Raw genomic sequence first — 2,090 nt, 5'->3', positions numbered from 1 at the left:
TGACCAGTCTTCAGGTATTCGTTTTTGTTTCCAAGCCTCATTCATTATATTACAAAAGTATTTGATCGCTGATAGTCCCATATACTTCAGCCATTCCGCTTTAATGTCATCAATGCCTGCTGCTTTCCCGTTTTTCAGTTTTCTAATGGCTGCAGTTACTTCTTGTATCGAAATGTCTTCGTCTCTGATTGTTTTGTAGTTGCTTCGATGATCATTTGGTGTTTCTTCTGATTCATCTGCTTCTAAAAGTTCTGAGAAGTATTCTCCCCACCTATCAACAATATCAGCAGGTTCCGTAAGCAACTCCCCGTTTTTGTTCATTATCTGTCCTAAGGATCCTCCTGATTTTCCTCTCATTCTCTTCAGAACGCCGTAGAACAATTTTTGATTTTGCTTGCTGTTTTCTTCCATTTTTTCGCCAAATTGTTCCCATTCCTTCACTTTTGCTTTCTTCACTATATCTTTGACTAGTTTTCTGCCCTCTTTATACATTTCGTATGATTGTCTTGTACTTTTTGCTAGATAAGCTTTCCATAATTTTTTCTTCTCTTTAATAGCGAGTTTTGTTTCTTCACTCCACCAGCTAGTTCTTTTCTTAGATCCTCCTGTTGTAGTAAATCCACAAACTTTTCTAGCTGCATCATAGATTGTATCTTTAAAGAACTTCCACCTTTGTTCGAGTGTTTGCTGCTGTACCTCCATTCCTTTAAATTTCTCTTCTGTAAGTTTTGTGAAATTGCTTCTTATTTCTTCATTGGCTAACTTATGTGTTCTTACAGTTCTCTTCTCTTTACTTGTTGCTTTCATTGTGTTTTTGGAAATGTTCGCTTCTTTTAGATTCATTTTTGCCACAACTAGGAAGTGATCACTGCCCAATTCCGGAAGTCTACTGACTTTAACATCGTGTATTTTGTTTCTCAGATTTTTTTCTGTTATGATATAATCAATGATTGACTTTTCATTTCGTGTTGGGGCAACACGGGTGAATTTGTGTATTTCTTTGTGTTGAAACCATGTATTCAAAATTATTAGTCTCGTTTGAGTTACAGAAGTCAATTAATAGTTCGCCATTTTTATTTTTAATTATCTCTCCAAAACTTCCTATTACCCCATTGCTATTTCTTGCTTCACTGCCCACTCTAGCATTCAGATCACCAACTATCAAGATGGGACTGCTACTTTTCTCATACACTTCCTGTAATTCATCCCAAAATTTTTCTTTACTATTTTTATTGTCATTTTCATTGGGTCCGTATACTATTATAACTGTCCAAAACTCGTCCTCATCAAATCTTACTTCAACGACCATAATTCGTTCATTAACTCCTTCCCACCTTTTTATTCTGCTCATAAAATCGTTTTTGACAATACATCCCACTCCTGCTTGTGCCCATATTGATGATTCTACACCGCTATACATTATAGTGCAATCTTCCACGATCATTTCTCCTGCTCCTTTTTTCTTTATTTCAGTTAGTGCCAGTAACTTCAAGTTAGATTTTTTAAATTCTGATGTTAGTTCCATTTCCTTGCCTGTTATACTCCTAATATTCCATGTTCCTATACGTACTTTAATTTCCTTTGCTTTATTTTTTTGTTCTGTATTTTTTATAGGATATTTTCCTATCGTTCTCCTATTCCTTACTTTTTGTTTACCCCTTTTACTCCTTTGTTCTTTTCCCTTATTTTTATTAAAACTATTTAAAACCATATTCTTATCCATTTTCACAGCATTTGTCTTTTTATTTTTATCCTTCGGAGCATATGTCTTTAGTTTTTTGGATCAACTTCGATTTGTCGAGTTATGTTGTTTGCTTTACTATTCCACTTCCACTTCTCATTGTTTATAACTAGGAAGTTATAACCTTTCTTTACTATTTTTCCTTTCTTTTTTTCTTCGGTTGCAATATCCCTTAGTCTTTTTTGGGTTTCTTGCTCCTTTCTCGTTAGATCACAATCGATGTAGATTGCCTCGCCTTTCCTATTAATCAATTTTCCTTTCGCTCTGAGTATTTTTACTTTATCTTCAAAATATTTCAATTCCATAATACAGGTCTTTTCATTTATTTTATAGGCCTTGTTTATCTCCA

The 2,090-nt window shown here is 34.2% G+C and overlaps 1 protein-coding gene across 1 annotated transcript; it reads right to left on the bottom strand.

Moving 5' to 3' along the window:
- Positions 1 to 958: 958 nt before the first annotated feature.
- On the bottom strand, positions 959 to 1,525 carry LOC135128823 (craniofacial development protein 2-like). The gene has a single exon (XM_064055902.1). It carries the CDS (start codon positions 1,523 to 1,525, stop codon positions 959 to 961), a length of 567 nt encoding a protein of 188 aa, XP_063911972.1.
- Between the last annotated feature and the right edge of the window lie 565 nt (positions 1,526 to 2,090).

This window comes from Zophobas morio, unplaced genomic scaffold, assembly GCF_036711695.1.
Source record: "Zophobas morio isolate AGI-343-1 ecotype UQ-CSIRO unplaced genomic scaffold, CSIRO_AGI_Zmor_V1 ptg000014l, whole genome shotgun sequence".
NCBI lineage: Eukaryota > Metazoa > Arthropoda > Insecta > Coleoptera > Tenebrionidae > Zophobas > Zophobas morio.
The sequence above is the reverse complement of the archived record's forward strand: the minus strand, read 5'-3'. Positions and strand labels throughout refer to the sequence as shown.